Source organism: Episyrphus balteatus, chromosome 1, assembly GCF_945859705.1.
Source record: "Episyrphus balteatus chromosome 1, idEpiBalt1.1, whole genome shotgun sequence".
Taxonomy (NCBI): Eukaryota; Metazoa; Arthropoda; class Insecta; order Diptera; family Syrphidae; genus Episyrphus; species Episyrphus balteatus.
The window spans coordinates 12826875-12846537 of NC_079134.1; the positions used below are offsets into that span (position 1 = coordinate 12826875).

Genomic DNA, 19663 nt, shown 5'->3' on the forward strand with positions numbered 1-19663 from the left:
AAATCGGGTGCCACTTTTTAAATTATAGGAGGACAGAGAAGAAAAGAATTGAACGAATTTTAAAGATTAAAAGGAACCAATAAATAAAATAACTTATACAAATTTGCAACTGCTAATCTTAAAAACAATTAGTTTGTTTTTAATTTCATATGCATATTGCATATGTACTGTTTTATATTATTCAAAATACAAAATTTATTGAAATGAACGTTTTATTTGTATTTCTCCTCAATATTGAATTTAAAAAAAAAAAAATGTTACGCATACACCTCAGTGACCCCAGAGGTCAAACCGCAAAAAAAAATTTTTTTTAATTTTATTGTTTGATTATGAAGATTATTATTATCTTACATTCCATTCACTGGACTGTCTTTTGTGTTTTAAAATTTCACTGGCGAGTTGATATAATGCAGCCGCTCTGAAGTACCTACTTACACCGAGGAAAAAAACAACTTAAAATCAACAAAAACCACTTTCGTTTAACTATTTTTCGAAATTACTTTGCGTTGATGACGATCATTTCAGAATAAAAGTAAAACGGCTTATGTTTAAGTGGTTTAAATCATAAAACATCTTTAAATCAATATTTGAAAAAAAAAGCAATAATTAATTAAAAAAAAAAAAAAATTGACACCTACTGGGAATCCATCCTACAACTACTTGCCTAGTGACCCAAGAGTTGTAGAATCAATCATCAATCCCTTTTAACCATCAGGCTATCTCACTGTTGAAAATTTAGTCAGATCAAGAAAAACTAAAGCTGAAGAAAACTGACGAAGTTGTGGCATCATGAACGTCGTCGGGCCAGTCATACAAGAAATCTTCTTAATGTCTGAACACAAGAAAGCAACTGCTCTGACTTAAAATTCGCTAAAAAACACAAAATAAGCAACAACAAAATTTCAAGTTATTCTTCATTAAATAATTTTTTAAGACTTTTGTCAGGGTTTAAGAAAAAATATCCTTATGAAACCCGATTAAACGAAAATCAGAAATAGTCTGTGGCCGGAATACCTTTTATTATGAATTTTACAAATACAAACCTTTTTATCTCTTATTTAAAGATCAGTATTTATGAATTTAGCACTTAAAATATGTTTTTGAAAAGATTAAGCTTTTTTTCAACTTGATTGTCGATTTGAATGTGAGTTATTAGTTTTAAATAGTGGATATTTGCATCTCATTTATTCTAAATAACAAAAAAAAGCATAAAATAACCTTTAAAAATGATGTAATATATTTTTTTTTAAAGTTTTCAAAACTGATGACTTCAATCCTGACGTAGAATGTAGAATTAAGTTATAAGCCATATCCGATTTTTTTTTTTTGAGATTTTTCATGATCAAAGCTTTGCAACTTAACAAAACAAAAAAGCCACTTTATTATTATTATCCTTCTACCTCAAATCTTGTTTGTTTTTTGCTCCTAAAAAACTCTGTTTTGTTGAATTTAAATTACAATATCTTCATTCTAAGCTCAAATTCGAAAACTTAAAATAATATAGCAAATTTTTAAAATAATAAAAAAACATGCGATTTTTTTTCAGGGTACTGTTCGAAAATAAAAGTTGGAAGTTTGTAGCAAAATGGCGTACTTGTTAAAAAAGTTTTTTTTTTATTATTTTTTCATTACAATAAACCAATGTTCAAGTGCAAAAAAAAGCAGTTATTGACAGACGAAGCAAAATACTAATGCAAGGTAGATGTAAATAGAAATTTCACACAAAATACATTTAACATAAAACCGGTTTAAGATGAACAAGCATATTCGTTTGGACCATTACTTTTGGGACAGCCTGTATACCAAATTAGCAAAATAATTTATTATAGCTAACAGAACGAAAAAATTGTTAGTTTTAAATGAGGTGTCAAACTTTTTCCGGGAGTGTGTATATTCGTCATTAAAAAAAAAAAGTTATCGTAGAAACCGCTTTGTTATGTAGGTATATAATTTATTAACATTTAAAAACAAAATGTTAAAAACAAAAGTTTTTGAAAAATGTATTTTAAACAACAACAAAAATTTAAGAAGAAGAAAACGTAATTAATGATATAAAATTCATAATTTTTTATAAGCGGACTGTACTTTTTTTAATTAAATTCTCACACTAACTTGGTCTTAGAGTTTAATTTTCTTAAAATTTTAGAATTAATTTTTAAGTTGATTCAATCTATAAACAATTTACTAAATCTCTTCTAACATTCATAATCGTAAGAGCCGTCAAAAATACAATTTAGACAAACTTGGGTAAACCATTTTTAATTAAAATTTTTAACACAAAAAAAACTGTTCCATTAATAAAAATTTTTTAAATTTAATTTTCAAAAGGTGCATTTGATTTTGTTTTCTTATAGAAATCGCAGTACTTTACCTTTTCTGCGAAAATTAAAGTTTTTAAAAATCGGAAGATATATTTCAAATATCGTTGTTTTTTGTTCTAAAATATTTATCCTGGAGCGTGTACAAAAAACACGACATGTCGAATTTGTGTCAAACTGACAATTTATCAGCCAGAGATAAGAACCTCTTAAATTATTATTACCGACTTCCAAAAAGGAGTAGGTATTCAATTCGTCTGTATTATTTTTTTTTTTATGTTTGTTACCTCATAACTTTGGACTGAGTGAACCAATTTTGATAATTCTTTTTGTATTGGTGCCTGCAGTGTGGTCCCATTTCAATTTTCATTTTTAATTCTGGGTATAGAAACTATGAGAAAAACCATAAAACCCAGTTGTGATCCATAGAAGTCGGTATTGTTTTTTTTTTTTTAATGATTATTTTGTTAATTCCTTAGGAGAATGATTTTATACAACCTCTATACATTTTTGCCATTAAACCCTTTGAATGTCAGCTTTTTAGTGCTCTGAAATTTCAAATAAGGCGAAACCCAAAAATGATACGCATGGCAGCCAAATATGCATAAACTTTAATAGAGACATAAATCTCGATAAATAAGTTTTCAAAAATCTAATTTTTGGCAAAAAGTGCATTTACATGTTTGCATCTTTATCTGACGATATTTATTAAACATAAAAAGTGCCTATTTTTCTATATGCCACTTATATCAAAAAGTCGAACAAAGTTTGAAGAAAAAAATTATTTTTTTATGAATAAATTAAATTTTAATAGTTTGGTTTTATAATAATTTAAATTTTAAATAATGAATCGTATGCCTTTCTCTCTTCATAAATTTAAAATTAAATTTAAATTTGTTATACAGTACATAACGCTTATAAGAAACTCAAAAATTGCACAATATTTGTTTCTTATAACCGAGTGTTTCTTATCTTAGAACGGATATGAGAAACAAGTTTCTTATACGGATATAAGAAACAAGTTTCTTATACGGATATAAGAAACAAGTTTCTTATACGGATATAAGAAACAAGTTTCTTATACGGATATAAGAAACAAGTTTCTTATACTAATCTACCTACCCATTAGTACCACAAACTTATCCTCGCCTAAATATTCAATCCAATAATATAACTACATTTATGTAGCTATTTTATATTTTTCACAGATTTCTTTTCTATTTTTTCCCGATTTAATTTATTCAAGGATTATGTATCAATTTAGTTTTAAGTGAAATATGAGCTATGTTCCTTTGGCCTGAAGTATCTACTGCTAAGTAGTTCTGGTTGTATTCAACTCCATTTCTTCAATAGAAAAAAGTCTTTGAATGGATTCAGATGCACTAAAAAGTACTTTGCTGAACAACATTTTTAGAAAAGGTAAACACCAGAGATACCCAAAGGAGATGGAAAACTTTTGACGTCATACGCGTTTGCCTACAAGCTCCGTCGGATACTTTTGGCTAAGTATGCGTGAAAAATCGGACGCTTTTGACTAAGTATGTTTAAAAAATCGTACATTTTTGGCTAGGTATGCATGAAAACACCGTAGCTACACTGTGTGTGTTTTTCACATTTATTCACGAATACAAAAGAGATTACAACAACACGAAATAAACAAATGGGTTTTGGGGGGTAAAACGTACGAAAGTTTCCAATCTCCTTTGGGTATCTCTGGTAAACACAGCAGGGATATAAAGAACACAAACACAACAAATAACAAATTAAACACTGACCTGAAATTCTCTTCAAATAATGTCAAACTCAAATGACATTTGCACAGGTTGCTTTGAATTTTTCTTAAGGGTTCATGTTTTTTAGTTTCGTTATTTTTTTGAAAGTTTCTTAAATCCAACCAATTTTATGTGTGTGCAAGAAAGTTCGTGGTTTGAAAAATGTTTATATATATATTTATAATTCAACATTAAAATATATGGTAAAGTACACGGTGCTTTTGTTCTAGTTTCTTTTAAGCGAGGTTTTCTTATAAGCGTGTTTCTTATAAGCGATAAATACTGTACCTAGTTTGCAATTTTTTCTCACGTCTGAAGAAATTTTTGGCATCTTGAGCTATTAAAATCAAAAGTTGAATAGGGGACTACTTGGTTAACGACTTTGAACTCATCTTGAAAACATAACTCACAAAAAATGTATTTTTGTAATCATGAAATGATATGAATTTTACTACAAATATATTTTATCCATGCACCACTCTTTAATAGTGTTTGTCATAAGTACCTACACTCTTAAAAAAAATATTTGGTTATCAGGTCACTTAAAAATTAAATGGTATTATATTTAATTATTTTACTGTAAACAATTTGTCATTGTTTAATAAAAACAAAATAGTAGTAAAACTGTATGCATAATTATAGTATTTTATTCACAGTAAACATACATAATATTCCCTATTTATGTCATTAAAACTTAAAAAAGAACATATTAATGAATGCAACTTAAGTATAAAATGTTTTAAATTAAAAATATCTATAAATTAAATTTTCTTAAAAGCTAAAAAATACTTTTCATTTTTTTTATTAAAATTAATTAATTAATTATATTTATATATTTACGATTTAACTATACATTTAAGTACACTTTAAGAGTACATAAAGCCAAATTTTTTAATTCGAATTTAAAATATATAAACTTAAATAAAAAAATTAAAACCAAATGTATTTCTAAAGCGCAACTTTTGCATATTCTTTTTTTTTTAATTTAAATTTGAAAATATCCTTGGAATGAAATAGGAAGCTGCACATATTTTATCGTGCCGTGATTTTTTGAGTTTTGAAATGGTCCCAATTATTATTTATAATTTATATTTTTTTGTATATTATAGTAAGTTTGTATTTTTCTTAAAAATTAAGAACTAGGACTCTCAATAAAAACAGTATTAAACATAGCTTGGCAGAATGAAACCATTCCCTTCGACATCATGCCATAAACTTTTGGTTTATTCTTCCATTTAATGCAAGCATAGTAAAATGGAATTCCAGCTAATGTGATTGAAATTCCAACAATAAGATTCATTGGCTCTGAGAAACTTGGCATTAGGACGAGTACAATACAGCATACGACAAAAATGATTGGCAATGCCAAATGGACCTTAATCGGTCTAGGAAGATCAGGTCTAAAATAGAGAAAGTTTATTTAATACTTTTTTTGAAAATTGGGAAAAAAAAATTGGTCTTACTTGGTTTTTCGCATCCATAAAAGTCCAGCAATACTTGCAGCTACTGAAAGCCAAAGAATTTGGCTAATATAGTTAATGAGTATGTACACATCTGCAGTCAAAAGCATCACCAAGGACATGCAGCACTGAAAATTAACAAAATTTGACTTCATTATACTTTTTGTAATAAATAACGATACTTACCGAAAAAATTAAGGACGGAATCGGTGTCTGCTGCTTCGTGTGGAAAAGTGAGAAAAACTTTGGTAGATGTCCCTCTTGGGCACCTGTTGCAAAAAGTCTCGCCGATGTAAACAAAACTCCATTTACACCTCCAAAGGTGCTCAAGGCGACAAATATTGGAACCATAAAAGCTAATGGTCCAAATACGTGATTACCAAAAGTCACTGCGACAGCAAAAGAGCTCAACATTTCAGTCTTTGAGACAACAGCAAAGTAGGCCAAATTAACGAGGACATAAATTCCTGTGACAAGTGGCATAGCTATCCAGATAGCACGAGGTAGGTTTCTTGAAAAAAAGAAAAAAAAAAAGAAAGAGAAAAATTAATGTTAAAAGGTTGAAGAACAGAATCAATAGCACTTCCAATTGCAAACAAATGAAACCACTTAAGAAAATCAAAAGTCTTTCAAAGAACAGAACCAAGAGGGAATGGTTGGGAGGAATAGAAAAAGAGTGATTCAATAAAACTTGAAGATAAATGTGTTTTTTTTTATTGGAGTAGAGGAGATCATGAATTGCAAACGACTTGACTATTGCTTTCTGTTAATCGAGGACGATGAATACACAAAACTTTTATCTCTGAAGACAACCACTGTATCTGACAGTGCAGAGGGGATTTTCAGGGAGTCAAAGAATAAGAGACTAGCCAAAACCCAATGACGTAAGTTCTTCAATGTGATTTAATGAGGTCCTTTTAACCGAAGCAACTGGTTGTTGGTGAGGTTTTGTTTGATTTATGGTAAGAGTGATGTAGAAGTGCAGAGTAAATTTGATTTATGGATAAGACTGCGTGTAGACTCACCATGGTGGTTGATGAACATTAAACACATTATAAGGAGGAAAATTGATGCATTTTTTGGTGTTGTTGTACAAAAACAACTATAAAGACATGCGGCTTTAACATTTTAAAGTTGTGATTTTACGCCAACTGTTACGGTCATATTATTCACTAGTTTAAAAAGTACATCTGTATGTAAAATTGTCAAATCGTCAGCGATGTCAAAAATAAATCCAAATCCAAAATAGTTATACCGATTTAAACTATGAAAATAGTTAAAAAAACAGTTAAAAATGACTATTTTTTTTTCTCTGTGTGATAGTGAATATTATGGATTTAGATTTATTTTTGACATTTCAATTTCTTTACATCCAGATGTATTTTTTAAACTAGTGAATAATATGGCCGTTAGAATAAAATTTTATTGGTTAATAAATGTAGAACAAATGATCTAATTATATATATGTGTATTGGGGACGTCCCCTAGATTGGTTTCAAGTCAGGAAAAAAAAATGCCATAATTTTTACAAATTTTTATTCATAACCCTTCCTGACCCTATTTCATTAAGAAGTTTATACGTATGAATGATCAAACATCCACCATTTACCCAAAACTGGACACAGAATATCGCCCCTGCTCTAGTAACTTCTTATCAAAATAGGGTCAGGAAAGGTTAGAGATAAAAATTTGAAAAAATAGGGTATTTTGTATTCATTATTTGGAGTTGATTGAGGGGGCTTCGCACTCAATTTTCGCAAAAAAAGTAAAATAAGGACCACCATAATGTGTATATATTTAGGGAATAGTGGTGTTAGAAGTAATAGGGAAAGAAGAAATAATTGAAAAAAAAACAGTCTTGCTCTAAAAATTAGGATTCGCTTTAAAGAGAAAAAAATTGGTATTTTTCCATAGCTAACGTTAAATGTCCTTCATCTGTAAAATGGACCTTATTGAAAGAAGTTTCCATATGGGTGACAAAAAAAATCACTTTTGTAACTTTTTTATTTTTGTATTTTTGGACTCTCTTTTATCATAGAAGAAAGGTAAAAATGTTCACAGAGATGCTGCTCAGTGGGATCTGTTCTTTTATTTGCATATAAACTGTGACTTAGACGAAGAATATTATTCTTTGTTGAGATAAAATTAATTAAACATGGCATAATGATAATAATGAAAAAAGGTGGGTCCGCAAGTCCGTCTGTCTGTATATTAGGGTGTGTCAAAATGCTAAAGTATGGAATTTTCAAATGTAATAGCTTTTAAAAAATGCATTGCTTATCATTTTTTAGAGATATTTGAAATATATGTTTGAATACAAAAACAAATATATTAAATATTTTTAGGCTTTCACGTGAAAGATTATTCCAAGAAAAAACTTTTAAGGTCATATTTGTTGGAATTCAACACTAAATTAAAGAGCTGCGAAAAATAACCGAATTAAAAAAATCATTTTTTATATGGAGCTACAGCTTAAAAGGATGATCCAATTTACTTCAAACCTGGTAGGTATATAACAGTTTTCGGTGATTGTACAGAGGAGCTTTGGAATTACATTATTTCTTAGGACCAAAAATAACGGTACCCGCCATATATGATTTTAAGAACAATACAATTTTTTCACAAACGGTTTCTATGATTTTGGTTTACAAAATTCGAGTTTTAGTTTCTAAATATTTTGATGATTAGAACTAATAATATTCGCTAACCATTTTTTTTTTTAATTTCTGAACTTCTCCCTAACACCATTATTTAATTTAAACCAATTTTTTTTAAGTATGTAAGTCAAAAATGTTTCCATACAAAATATCGATAAATTTGCAGGTAGCTTTGAATTGTTTTACCTAAAAATTCGGAAAAATTGTAAAATTTGATAAAATTTATTTTCAAAATTTGCAAAGCACTAAAAAAAGTGCACAAAAATATATTTTTTATTTAATTTTACCGAATTTTTAAGTAAAAGACTTTAATACTATTTGCAATTTATCTACAGTAGCGAGCAAAAAAAATGCAAACGAAAGAGATTTAAAGAGTTTTGAACAAGAACTAAGTTACCAAATTTTGCATATTGAAACTGTTTTATTTTCATTAAACAGAGTCAATTTGTGTAATATTTTACTCCAAAACCATTATTTGGTCAAAAGTCTACCTAACTACGCGTTTTTAGACGAGCAAAAAAATGCAAATGTTTTTATTGTTTGCATTTTTTTTGCTCGCTACTGTACATCGATATCAATTTGTATGGAAAAATTAAAAATTAATTCGAAAGTTAGTTATGAACCTAACTTTGGGAGTATTTTTTTGTGTTTAATGAGCTACTTTTGAGCCCGTATACTTATTAAAATTCAGCCGTGTTCAAAATAAGGGATATCCTAATGTAAATTTACGAAAAAAGCTTGTGACTAACAACTCTAAATCATTCTTGTGTGCGTGTAATTAAATTGCAAGAATGGTAGGGACTTACAATCTACCGATGAGTTCGAAATTCTAAGGAAAGAATCACTTTTCCATCCCAACAGATAGTACACCAGAAAAAATGTCTATAGAGTAGAGGATGGCTTTGAACTCAAACCTCTCTGCCTTGATAAGCCTAACTATTGCACCATTTGGTAGTCTTATAAAATTAGAAATAAAGCACAAAAACTAAATATCGAACTGGCGATTTCTCTAAAAAAATAAGATCAGTTATTATATAAACTCAATTTGTTTAATTTTTCTTCTTCTTCTTAGTTATTATAATTATGTAAGAAATTAGAAAATAATCATAAAAAAACAGTTATTTAGTTTTTAAGTCTCCGATAAAGTTTTTAAATTCAATGTTTTTCTATAGAAAATAAAATGATACGTATACGCCACAGTGACCCACACATTTTTCGTTCTTATCACCTAAATATCCTGCTTATGTATATTTGGTTTAGTATAGAGTCCGAAAATAAGGTGTTTTAATATATGTTTCTTGACATAGCTAAATTGAAATGGCAATATTGTTTAGAATATTTAAAATAATTCGTGAAATAATGTTCAGAAGAAAAATGAAATAATAATCAAATTTTAAATAGAAATGTAAAATAAAAAAACCTTCCAAAATTGAAGATTTATAACATGGATTTTGGGATCTTTTTTATGTTGACATTACTTCCCAAATTGAAATAGGTTGCCAAATTTAGTACAGAACTTACTTGTATGGATCTTGTAACTCTTCTGTTACAAAATTCAAATAATTCCAACCGCCAAACGCAAACAATCCCGAATAAAAAGCAAAACCAATATTCGCTGCGCCATACTGTCCTTCCCATAGATTGTCGAAGTTTTCCATTCTTCCCATTGCCATTGAATATAATCCCGCCAAAATAATCATCACCAAAGCGATTAGTTTTCCAGCAGTGAAAACATCTTGAATTTTCATCGACCATTTCACAGACAGACAATTTATCGCTGTTAAAAAGCCTATAATAAATGAATAAATGAGTTAAATAATGTTTGTTTTTATGATTATAAAAAACTAATTGAACAAAAAACAAAGCCACTGTATTTTTACGCAACAATGCATTTAAAGAATGCACAGTTGTTATAGAAGCAATGACTTTGAGATATTTTTACGATTTGTGGTTTTTAGTAATGAATCTCTTGGGTAGTATTATTTTCATAAAAAAAGATAAAAAGATATCCGACTTACATAAACAAATGGCAGCTAAGATTTTAACCGCCGATTCAGGTGGGGAACAGTCTTCAAAAAATGGTTTGGCTGCATATTGGGCAAATGTCAAAGCCACGATTGTCTATAAAGAAAGTTAAAAAAATTACCTTTTTTTGTTAAGCTCTTAACAAGTTATAATTGATCAAACTTTATTCTTTAGGCACGTTTTTTTAACAAACTAAATTGTATATGAATACTTTATGATACCAAAACTATACAAAGATTATAAATCTTTCAGTCTTAACATTATTTATTAAGTATAATAAAACTCTGAGTGGCTGGTAAATATTTAACCAGATATAACAAAGGGGTTCAAACTTTGTATATTGTGATTATTGTTAAGAATGAATGAATTTACATGTAAATATAATCAAACTCACCTGTGTTGTGGGTCGAATGATCAGTAGTGCGATCCATAATCGTAGAAATCCAACCAACGGACCAAATGCAACTAACAAATAAGCATAATCACCACCGGATCTTGTGATGCTCGTACCTAGTTCAGCGTAACATAATGCACCTATGGTTGAGAGTATTCCACACAATGTCCATACAACTAGTGACGTTCCAACTGACCTGTTTAGTGGGAGAAAATAATACAAAAATTAAAGTTGTTTTATAGATATATTTAATGCAATGAATTGGATTTGTAAATATTTATCATTGCCACCCATAAAAACATTATTATAATGGTGAAAACAATGGGGAGTTCTGTATACAAATAAATGAAGGTATACCGATTAAGAGGCATCCGGACAAAATTTTGAGAAAAACGAGAAATTTGGAAAATTTCTGCACAGTGTGTGAGGTCCACAGAACACTTATTGCAAAAAACTAATTTGCTAATGAAAGATTGACATTTAATCTAAAATATGGTCTAGCCACATTTTTTTTTTTTTTAATTTTGTTCATACCTTATGTATGCGTTGCGTATCTACTTCTTTTCTTCTTTCTATTTCTTTTTTTCTTGTATTCCTAACAATCGAACGATGTTCGTTCGAAGTTAAAACATGTTCTTAAGTCTGAGTTTTTTTTATTTCATTTTTATTCGAAGATACGAATCTTCGAATCTGAGTTCGAACTTTTGTCCAGAGGCCTCTTAATATTTAAAGTTAATAAACTAAAAAGAGTTTTTTTAGGAATTTGATCTTCCCATTAATTGAATCATTTATTTGCAAAACATGATAAGTCCATGATTTTAAATTTTTCAGGAGAAGAAAAAAACGTTCTATTTTCTTTTGATATGCGTAGAAAAATTTATAAAAAATAAATTCTGTAGAACTCTTGCCTAGCTACAAAATACCGTTTCGTTTTTAATTTTTATAGCGATAGCTCAAAAGATAAAAAATAAAAACGCTTTTGGACTTATCATACTTTGCAAATAAACGGATGTGAAATTAGTTTTTAAATGGATATGCAATTTTGCTTTTAGCCCCAGTCTATCAAACAATTGTATTTGAGAATAAAATACAATGTCCGGACTGCTAATTTAACTTTAAAGTAGCTTTAAACTTAAGATTTTCAGCCAATAATCTAATATACCATTTACACAAAAAAAAGCTGTTGTTTATTTTCAAAAGATGATAAGTCCGGGACTTATTCTGTTTTTGATACTAAAAAAATATTTCGCGTAGCTGTAAAATCGGATATAGATGGAGTAGATAGTTGATATTTTAAAGACAGACGTGGTTATCCCTGGAGTACAAATTTAGTCAAAAAAACGAATTTTGAAAAAAAGTGGACTTATCATGTTTTGCAAATAAATGATTCAATTGCTTTTTAGATTGTTTTTTATTTTTTTTTTCTCTTGAATGTCATAGATACACATATAATTATAATGTTAGAAACTCAGATTTAAATATGTATCAAATTTCTTATTTTATTATTTTTTCGGATTATTTCAATATCGTAGGATATTAAAGTTCATCATGTATAGATTAGACTAATAGAAGTTAGGTCTCTGTATGGAGTAATTTTGTTATCGAAACATACTAAACCCATGCAATTTATTTTATTTATTTTTTTTTTAATTAAATAATAAATATGTTTCTGAAAAACACATTCCGAAAACACATACCATACATTTCTTTGATGATTCACGCAATTGTACAAAAAAATACATATACAATACAATACAATACAAATGAGTAACACCTTTTTTAGTTGAATTCTATCAACTTATAATTATTTTAACGTGATTAACGGAACTACACTACTTTTTGAGATTATATACTAATAAGCATAAGTACAAATAAAATGGCGCCGACGACGCCGTTTGACAAAAGAAGTTTGTGTTGCAATAATTTCAAGAATTATTGTTAGATGTAAGTAATCGTCACATAGTAGTAAAATAAGATAACAACAATACAACTTACACTTTTAATATTTAAAAATCAGCTTCACTTACTATGTGTGAACTCATGTATTCGTAAAAAAATGATCTTGAGGTAATTAACATGGCATTACGATTATAGGAAATACCAACATTTCAGACTATAATTCTGTAAAAGCTGTAAAAGTAGGTACACCCGAAAATGATGAGTCAATTCACTTTGAACAAGTTTTGAAAAGATTTAATTTTTTCAAAAATGGTTCCAACGATTAAAACAAAAAACATGGTTGTGCAATTTCTATCTTTCGGTGATTTGAAGTTATTTTTTTAACTTTCTCCTAAAGGATTTGACAAAAATAAAAACAATGGAATAGTAACAACTTTTAAGAAGCAACTTTTAAGCAGCCTTATTATACCTACATAAATCAAAACCAAATAATTAATGATAAAAAAAATTGTCTTTTTTTAATAATTTCTCGAAAACAAGAATCGGCCAACGCAACACTTGATAGTGAATAAACGACAATTTATGGAGTAAAATCGTCGTTTTTTGACTATCGACTATTGTGTTAGTCGATTCCAATTTAGCCAATTGTTATTTTTTTTATTTTGTTTTTAAATGTTGGCCAAATATTGAAGCATCCACTGCCAAAATTGGATATTGAAAGTAAAGATAACGAAAAAAATTTAATAAAATTATTCATTTGGTTAAAATTGGTTTATTGAGGAAAGATTAAATAGAAATGAAGTCTAAAGAAATTGTTTACGAAATTGATTTTAACCAAAAATTATAATCTTTAGTTTTTAGATTTGTCTGGTTCCTGCACCGTATTTCTTAGAAACATTAAAAAAAAAACTTCACTATATTTCGAGTTTCAATTTTTTTTTTGTTATATAACTGGGATATAAAAAGTTATTAAAATTAATATCTTTTAAGAACCAATCTTTAATTTTAGTACAAACTTTCGTTTCTTCTGCCTTAGAATCGCCTTAAGGACTTTGCACATGAGAGCGACCAACGAATGAAGGAATGGACGAACAAACGAGATTTAACACATTTCTACGACTCAATTTCAAACAAAAAATGATTCAAATTATAAGAAACCAATTGATACTAATGTTAGAATACTAAAATTTGCATTTTGTTTGCTAAAATAAGAAAAATTTGTACAAACAATTTGGTAGTTACGAATTGCAGTTTGGTTGCTACGAATTGTCAAACTCTATTCGCGTTCCACATACCATCCACACTACAGCGAATAAATTGTTCGCGCGCGACTTAACCTCAAAATTACTCTTGTTTTTGTTTTCTATTATACAATTCGTCGCTGTCTGCGAATTGAAATATTAACTCATGTGAAAGATTTATGTCAAAATATGCGACCATCCACAGTTCGCAGTTCGTAGTTCGTAGCTCATGTGCAAAGTCCTTTAGGATGACTTTTATAAACACAAAACGGTGAAGTTTTTTTTTTGTAATTTCTGATTGAACCCCATTTTTCGTCAAAAAAAAAAAGTTATCTGCTTCTTGCACTATATTATATATAGTATTATACATATATTTACAAATAAAAATATTTTTTTTTATTACTGCTTTGAATATTTTCAATTTATTTTTCTACAAATGCATATTAATTGAAGAATTCGAGTGGCCAACTTTTTGCGAAAACCATCATTGTGTTATAAAAAAAAAGAATACAAAATACTAATATTCAATAAAACAAAACATTTATTAAGAATAGAAACTTTTATAATATATGTAGGGAAAAATTTACATTTTTATATTTCGATTTTAATAAAGAGAACAATGTAATACTTAAGTTAAGTGCCCAAAATAATCAGTCACGCCTGACAAATACTTAATGGCAAGTGGCAGTTAATAGCTTATTAAATTTATTACAAAGTTACATTTTCCTAAACCACCAAAAAATTGTCAAGAATTTATTTAAAAAGTACACACTTTTTTATCTCTTTATCAATAATAAAAATTGATAAACTGAAAAAACTAAAATCTTTGATATCGAAACTATGCGTTGCGTTAGAATCGTAAATATTTTCTAAAGTAACAAAAAACGGTGGCGGTAAGTAAATTATTGTATCCAAACCAGTGAAGTCCTATGCAGAAAAATTTGTTCTTGCAGGGCTTTTATCAAAACATCAAAAGCTAGCAGCAGTTCTTTTTGAACTAAATTTATGACTTGATTAAACTTTTTTTTTTTGTAAAATATGAAGCAAACATTTCCAGCAGACTAAAATTTGAAGAATAAAAGTTAAATAAATATTGATCCAGCTGTTAAGCTTAGATATATTCAAGGTTAAATCGACAGCTAAAGTCTTTTATTAAGTGATCATGATTGATTTTGATTTTCAAAAGGTGTATCAGTGAAAATAATCAATTTTAAGCTATTGCATAGATTTTAACGCAGGCCTGGCATGGGGTGTGAACCAAAAAATATATTTACGAAAATTAGTAACGAAAAATTATTACGCCGCACACATCGATGGTTTACTAAACGTATATGGTAAATGTGTACATGTACATGGTACGAACAGGGATGCCATTCTAGCGACTTTGTCGCTAGATCTAGCGACATTTCAACTTCTTCCGAGACAAAAAATATTTTGATGTCGCTAGATTATTTCTAGCGACTTTTCTAGCGACTTTTGAAGCCGAGCATTTCTGAGATCTGAGATCTTAAAGCAGTGAACAAATATTTACTTTGTGCAATGGAAAGAACTGCATGATAGTTTTAAATTTTGGGGAGAAGTTTCAAAGTACAAAGATAAAGCCGGTGTCAATACTTATCAAGAATTATTTGAGCGAGCTGGAACTGTGATGTCACTTCCCCATTCTAATGCTGAAGTTGAGCGCATTTTTAGTACGATGAACCTTGTGAAAAATAAAACCAGAAATAAATTGTCAACAAAAAATTTAAATTCTATTATTCTTATTCGAAATCAGCTTAAATTACTTAACAGAAACTGTCATACCTATGAACTACCAGAAATCGTTTTAAAAACAAATGTATTTAAAAATAATTCTGTTGAAGTTCTTGCAACTGAGAATATTGAAGAAATCGATAGCGATCTTTTTGTATGTGTAATACTAAGTATTTTATTCCAAAAGATTTAAGAATTATCTAGATATCTAAATACCTATTAACAATGAGACTGAATTTTTTTTTTTGTTTTACCTTTATTTGTTTTTTGGCTCTAGCCCTAAGTTTGTTTGTTTGAATTTTTGAAAAAAAAAAAAAAAATTAAGTTATTCATTTTTCCATGACATTACGATGGTAGAGAATGCCAAAAAAGTGGGTCCCGGAAGTCCGTCTGTCTGTCTGTCTGTCAGTCTGTCTGCATAAGGAGCTACAGCCTAAACGGATGGACCGATTGATGTCAAACTTGGTATGTAGCGTTATTTGGCGACTCTCCAGAGGGGTTTTTTGGACCAAAAATAACGGTACTTGTCATATACCGATTTTAGTAAAATTGAAATATCTCAAAAACGGCTCCAACCTGTTGTTTAAAAATTAAAATGTTAGTTTTAAGCTAAGGTCTATCTTCTAATGAAATTTTTTTTTTTGGAAAATCATTATTAACGGTACCTGCCATAGAACCGTTTTTTTTAAATTCGATTATCTCCGAAACTGCTTATTCGATTTCAACGAAACTTTTTGTGAAACAATTTAAATATATAAACCAAAAAACAAATTTCCAAAGAAATAATTTTTGGATTTAAAAAAAAAATTTGAAATTTTTTTTTTTTTTTTAATCAAATTTTCGAAAACGTATTTTAAATGTATTTTAAAACATTTTTTCCAAAAAATTATTTATAAAAAATTAGTTTTTTTAAAAAACAACTCTAACGATTTTGAAATTTTTTTTTTAAATGCATCTTAACATATCAATCAAAACTGCATACTTGCTTTGGAGAGCAATTTGATTTCAGATTTTATTTTATTTAAAAAAAAAACGAATTTTATTTTTTTTTCCAAATTTCTATATACAAAGTCTTAAAAATTTAAGCAACTTTAACTCTAAGAGCAAGTTCGTGCTACCCAGTCGTGCATTTTATTTTATTATACAATGATAAAGTACATCATTGTATTATTTCTCCAATCTAATTAGAAAACAAAATTTTAGATTTAGATAAAATATCGATCTAGTTATCGAACATTGGTCTCGATTTCTATTTTGTGTGGTCAGATTTTGATTTAATATCTAGCTGTACCTACATACGTAAGTAGATTTTGCGTTTTAATTAATTTTTATTGTACCTTAATCAAATTCAAAATAGAATCAATTAAAACACTTTCAATATAACGTTCAGACTCATATGTATAATATAAATTTATTGCTGTCAAAGTCATTAAAAAAAAAGCATATTAAAGAAATTATATTCCTTGTTACTATTCGTCTATTCTGAACTAATTTTATTCGTAGCCAGATTATAAAAACAAATACCAACAATCTTTTGATACGGCTATAAAAAACCTTAATTCAAAATGTTTCCATGATTTGGGTTCATCAAGAGTCAAAATAATGACTTCGATAACTTTTGGATCAATTTTCTATAAGTACCCTACCCTTCTTCTCATTTCATGAACTTAAAAACCCTGCTTGCTAGTTGCTCTCTCGCCACCGTTCAGTAATCAAAATACACTTCATGTCCATTAGTGTAATTACCCCTGACTGATAACCGACACTATTTCAATAACAAAATGCACCTACTTGTTGCTCCTATCATTTTACAATATTAAATTCACATTGCAATCAAACTAATGACCCGAGTTTAGGTATTTGCCAATGTGGCTAATCCAACCCTCAGACTAATAACATTAACAAAACTATTGACCCAACATTTCCAACAAAAATAAATACTTCAATATTAGATATCAACTCAAACAACTTACTCTGTATAAAAGAAGACTCCAGTAGGTGATATAAATATCCCAGAACCAATAATCGTTCCAACTATGATAGCCACTCCATTCATCAAGGTCAGCTTGCGTTTGAGTACAATCTTATCAGTGCCTTCGTCGTCATCATCTGCCGCCGCACTTGATGGGGATTCCTTCAGCGGTGCAGTCTTTCTACTTTCACTCAATGCATTCGCGGCACCATTTCTATCAAACATATCAGCCGACAGTGGAACTGTCTCCACGTTGTTATCTACTTGACGCGGCATTATTAGACTTTGTGTACTTATAATTCACGTTCAAATTAATATTAACACGCTTTTGAACTTAATATCACCTACTCACGCTGCTGAGCTGGTGAAACAAAACATGTACACTAATTTCAATTGATTAATTGGGTTTTCCTCAAAAACAAAAATGGAACAGAAAAAATAATTACAAAAAAAGGTGTGATGGTTCACTTTAAATTTGTATTAAACAACGAAAAAAACACGGGCTTCTTTTTGTCTGATGCAATAACAAACGATGAGTAAATTTAGCCTTGTTGGCAAATACATTCGTATATTTGCGCCAAAATGTACCCAAAATATAATTTAAAAAAAAAACAAGGAATTCACTTTGCGAACATACAATAAAAACCGGAAGAATTCAGCTTTCTTTCTTTTTTGTTGTAGGTACACTTTTATCTCAAAAACTTGTTTAACAGACGAATTTGGAGATTGTGAGTCAATGACATTCCCAATATCTTCATGGTGTACCTTTTAAAATGCAACAAAAAAAGGTTCCTTTTGCAAAACTTTAAAACATTCAACAGAAGAAAAGATAAATTCGATTGTTGAATTCGATAAAACACAATAAGTTATAACGGAGGAATTGCATCTTGCTTTGAAAACCGCCTCGTGAAAACTAAACTTTGAGCATAAATTTAAGGTTTGTTGTAGCGAATTGTTTGAAAAGTCTCATTTCCAATGAGTTCATTCTTCATTTTGGTTTGGATAAAGTAAGAGAAAATATTTAGGTACGTGATACGTCATCGTCAATTCTATGAACGTGTACAACATCTACCCTCAACGCCAGTCAATTTTATATGGTATTGGTATACGTAAAAGTGAATAACATTTACGTTGTTGATTTCGTTCATAAAAGCTTTTGATAAAAGTTGGATATTCTCTTACATTATTGATAGGGTTACCTATGTAACAGCTTGAATTTGAATTCAAATAGACACTTTCTTCCTGTAAAAAGTTCTCTCCAAAACCTTTGCCTGCCTACATTTTGGATAGAATTAAGATTTCTTAAGTAACCTTAAGTAACTACTGAAGAACCGCCTCTTTGACTATTCAGAACGACCAGCTGTAAAAATTCTGCCTTGATTTACATAATAATTGGAATATTATTAAAAAGTTTTAAAATCTAGGGCTAAGAAAGAAAATAAATAGTTGTTGGATGTTTGAAGATACCTGAGGAAGGATTAATTAAAGAGTGTGGATACCCGGGGATTTGTTGTTTTAATTTTTTTAATAAACCTTAAACTGTAACGAACATTTTAAGACATGTTATGTATCGAAACATTAAAATTGGCCAAATTATAGACAGGAAGCGACTACAGGTGGTCGACTTTTTTTCTTTAGCGATTATCTCGAAATTATATTTCTTGACCTGGTACCTTCGAGATCTCAGAAATTATACGTTACAATGTAATTCTTGAAACCTTTTATAATATTGAGTTAAAAATAATAATATTCAGTAATTGTCATCAAACGCCACAGCTATGCATTCTATGAGGCATGCACAAGCACTTTCGCAGACATCAACTTAGTTAAATTTTTAGCCCTGAGCCTAACAAATTCCATCTGACTCAGGGATTAAAATAAACTGACCAAACGCTGCCGCTGTGTATTCGATGGATCAGTTGTAGGTAGACCAATATTATAAAAAGAAAAAGATCTTCAGCGACGAGATCCATTTTTTTGGTGAATATCAATATTTCTACAACCACAATTTGGGGAAAGTTCGTTTTTTGATGTGGACTGTGTGGTGATCGAATTACAATCCATCAGTCCGTAGGTACTTCTCCAAGGGAACCAATTAAATTTTTCTAGTCCAAATTGGATTGGTTAAATTTGAAGAAGATGTTGTTTTAAAAGGGGAATGGAAAGTGCCCGA

The 19663-nt window shown here is 29.0% G+C and overlaps 1 protein-coding gene across 1 annotated transcript; it reads right to left on the minus strand.

The window, feature by feature from the left end:
• Nucleotides 1-5218: 5218 nt before the first annotated feature.
• Nucleotides 5219-18413, minus strand: LOC129906183 (large neutral amino acids transporter small subunit 1). The gene is made up of 7 exons (XM_055981857.1): nt 17492-18413; nt 10627-10822; nt 10226-10328; nt 9729-9996; nt 5737-6061; nt 5554-5678; nt 5219-5490 (listed from the first exon to the last, which is right to left on the minus strand). The coding sequence occupies exons 1-7, from the start codon at nt 17764-17766 to the stop codon at nt 5223-5225; spliced, it is 1560 nt and encodes a 519-aa protein (XP_055837832.1). The 5' UTR covers nt 17767-18413; the 3' UTR covers nt 5219-5222.
• Nucleotides 18414-19663: the final 1250 nt, after the last annotated feature.